The 2920-nt window shown below is 60.1% G+C and overlaps 1 protein-coding gene across 3 annotated transcripts in view; it reads left to right on the top strand.

Annotated features, from left to right (window-relative positions):
* LOC144215994 (CD48 antigen-like) overlaps window positions 1-2920 on the top strand; it is a 13958-nt gene that overhangs the window by 7334 nt on the left and 3704 nt on the right. For all 3 annotated transcript variants that reach the window (XM_077754361.1, XM_077761149.1, XM_077767973.1), the window contains exons 2-3: window positions 184-576; window positions 2124-2420. In XM_077754361.1, coding sequence (XP_077610487.1) covers window positions 184-576; window positions 2124-2420 — 690 coding nt within the window. The remainder of the gene's footprint in view (window positions 1-183; window positions 577-2123; window positions 2421-2920) is intronic.

The raw sequence follows: 2920 nt of genomic DNA, 5'->3' as shown, positions 1-2920 counted from the left end.
GTGTTCAAGGGGACGCCCCACCAGGACCAGGACGTGATTCCAGCCTCGCTCCAGGTTCACGCTCTGTCCCGCCCCCCGGAGTCAAGGGATCCACTGGGTGGAGTTCATTACCACGATGGGGTCTATGGTTTTCTCCTCGTTCTTTATGAAACACACTCATGCTTTGTGTTTCCAATGCCCTAGGCACCTTCAGCACTGTGGTCAGGAGCTCTGGGGCCCGTGGATCTGGAGTGGAGGATTCCAGAAACATAGTTTCCCTGAAGGGGACTCAAGGAGGTTCTGTGGTGTTTCATGTGACCAGACGTCCAGAAGTACCTCCTGAAGCCAAGCTGGAGAAGATTTCTTGGGCCGTTAAAAACGAGTCAAACTACATACCCCTCCTGCACGTCTCTCCTGGGGTGGATGTTCCAGAATGGATCAACTCCCAGGACAAGTTCAAGGAGAGGCTCCATGTGCCCAACACTACGACCCTGAGGATTGACAAGCTGACCCTCAAGGACAGTGGGTGTTACCGGGCTCGATGCTCCTTCAGCACAGGGATAGAAAATGCCCAGTATTTCCACCTCAGTGTCTACGGCACGTGGTGGCCCCTCCCCCAAGACAGGCTTACCCCCTGCTTTGGTCCCTGGGAGTGTCCATGGGCCCCTTGCAGGATCCCTTCCAGACCCCAGACTTCAGGCTCTGCTTCTCCCCTGAAATCAGAAGCAGCGTGTTCAGCACGAGTGGAGGCGGGGCTGAGACTCCCAGCAGGGGTGGATCCCTCGGTGCTTCAGGACAGAGAAGGGACACGTGGGGAGGTGGGGGTTTGCGGAAACCCTTACTGTGCTCTCGGGACACGTGTCCTTAACTGGTGCGGTGTCAGCTGTTGGCTACTGTTACAGAGGGACCCACAGGTGTCTTAGCACAGACCCAATCATGTGTGCACCTGTGTGTAGTTCAGGGCCAGACCCACGGCCACCGTGATGAAGGTCAAGTGTCTGCAGGGCTGTGCTCCTTTCTGGTGGCTCTGGCTGAGGATCCACGACTTTCCTGTCCCACCTTGTAGTGGCGGCCGCGTGCTTGGCTGGTGGCCCCTTCCTCCACCTGCACAGCTGGTCCTGGTGGGCTGGTCCTTCTGGTCTTGTATCTCCCCTTCCCCTCCTCCTACGTCCATGTGTGAGGACCCTGTGATCCCACCCCTCCTCCAGGGATCCAGACCTTCCCTAGTTTAGGGTCAGTTGTTTTGCGGCCTGATGTCCCCTTAAGACACCTGCAGTCTCTGAGGGGCAGCACGTGGTCATCTTTGGGGACACTGGTCACCAGGCTCATACACAACCCACATGATGTCCTGACCACCCTGTCCCCTCCTCCTTCTCAGCACCAGCCCAGGCCACCCCCACTCCCAGACTCCCCGGTGCAGCTCTGAACCTCCAGGGACACAGGAGACATTCACATGGCAGCCCTTCCTCAGACACGCAGTCAGCACCTCCCTCTGTCTCTGTCTCTGACCCCCCTGTGGAGGGAGACATTCCGCTCCGGGGAGAGTGGCTCCTGCAGCCACTGGTCCCTGAGATTCCCAGAAGGATTGTCAAGTTGTCTCTTGTCCCCCGTGTGGATGGCAAGTTCAGGGCACATTCTACTCGCATTTGGGGTGGCCATTCCTCAGGGCCCCACTGCGTCCCCCACTGCGGCCTCTCCGATTGGAGCCAGGGGCCGTTCTCTGGGAGCCTTGAACTGCCAGGTGACCTTCGGCACCTCGGGCCTTGAGGTCCCGGCCACCATTGGAGTGGGAGGAGGGGGGCAGGGACCAGAACAGGACAGATCCTACTGTCCCAGACTGTGCCTCATAGAGGACACCTCACTGTCTTAGAATCAATGGGCTCTGGTAAGAGGGGTCAAGTACGTATTTTCTCCCGGGAGACGTTTACTTGTGCTCAGTCTAGTGAAATCCCCTGGGGCTTCACTCAGTGGCTCCTTCCTTATCGTCACTTGCTTTATATTTGAGTCAAGTCTGTCTTATCTGTAAAATGGACTCACCATCCTCCGGGGAGGAGCCAGGGCGTCAGTGAGATTCCGCACGAGGAAGCAGGAGTGTGATGCTCTCCACTCACGGGACACCCTGTCCTTTGTCCCTCCTGCCCCAGAGCCCGTGCCCCGTCCCCAGGTCCTGGAGGACACCCTGTCCCTCACACGAGACTGGTGCAATGTCACCCTGGAGTGCCATGCCACGGGAGCCACAGGGGCCGTGAACGTGTCCTGGGAGAGCAAGGGCCTCCCCAGGGAGCTGGAGCAGAGAGGGGCCCCAGGACCGGCCCCCAACCCCTGGACCCTGGCTCTGACCCTGCCCCTGAGCCAGCCCAGCCCCAGCGTCACCTGTGTGGTCAGCAGCCCGGTGGACCAGAAAACTGCCACCCGGGACCTCGGGGAAGTGTGTGTCCACGGTGAGTGTTCCTGCCTGAGGGGAGGGGACTCCCGGGCCTCAGGTCCCCCTGGTGAGGGTTCCGGGTTCTGTCCCCCATGTTTATGTCACCACCTGCCCCCCGTCACCCCGTCCAGGAGGCTGGCAGGTGCCTCCAACTTGCTTCTGCCTTTCAGTGTCTTATCCTGCTCCTCTGCACCCCTCACCCCTGCTGGTCCAGGGAGCCCCCCTCGCATACCTCTCCCCTCCCTCATCCCTCAGTCCTTGTGTGTCCTGGGAGGTTTTCAGAAAAGCGAGTAGGGGTGAGTCAGTGGTCTATGGCACATGAGGGAGGCCCCCCAGCCGCTGCCTGCAGGGCTCAGGGCTCGGGGCTCCTGTGCCCGGTTCTGGTCTCAGGGACACACGTCCCCCCCACGTGCTCGCCTGGGTTCCCGGATGTGTCCTGCTCTCCTCAGCCCCGGGTTCTGGTCATGCTGTTCCCTCTGCCGCCAGACCTTCCACGTCCAGAGTCTCCCTTCCCAC

The sequence above is a fragment of the Crocuta crocuta genome, unplaced genomic scaffold (genome assembly GCF_008692635.1).
Source record: "Crocuta crocuta isolate KB4526 unplaced genomic scaffold, BGI_CrCroc_1.0 scaffold450, whole genome shotgun sequence".
Classification (NCBI taxonomy): domain Eukaryota; kingdom Metazoa; phylum Chordata; class Mammalia; order Carnivora; family Hyaenidae; genus Crocuta; species Crocuta crocuta.
The sequence above is the reverse complement of the archived record's forward strand: the minus strand, read 5'-3'. Positions and strand labels throughout refer to the sequence as shown.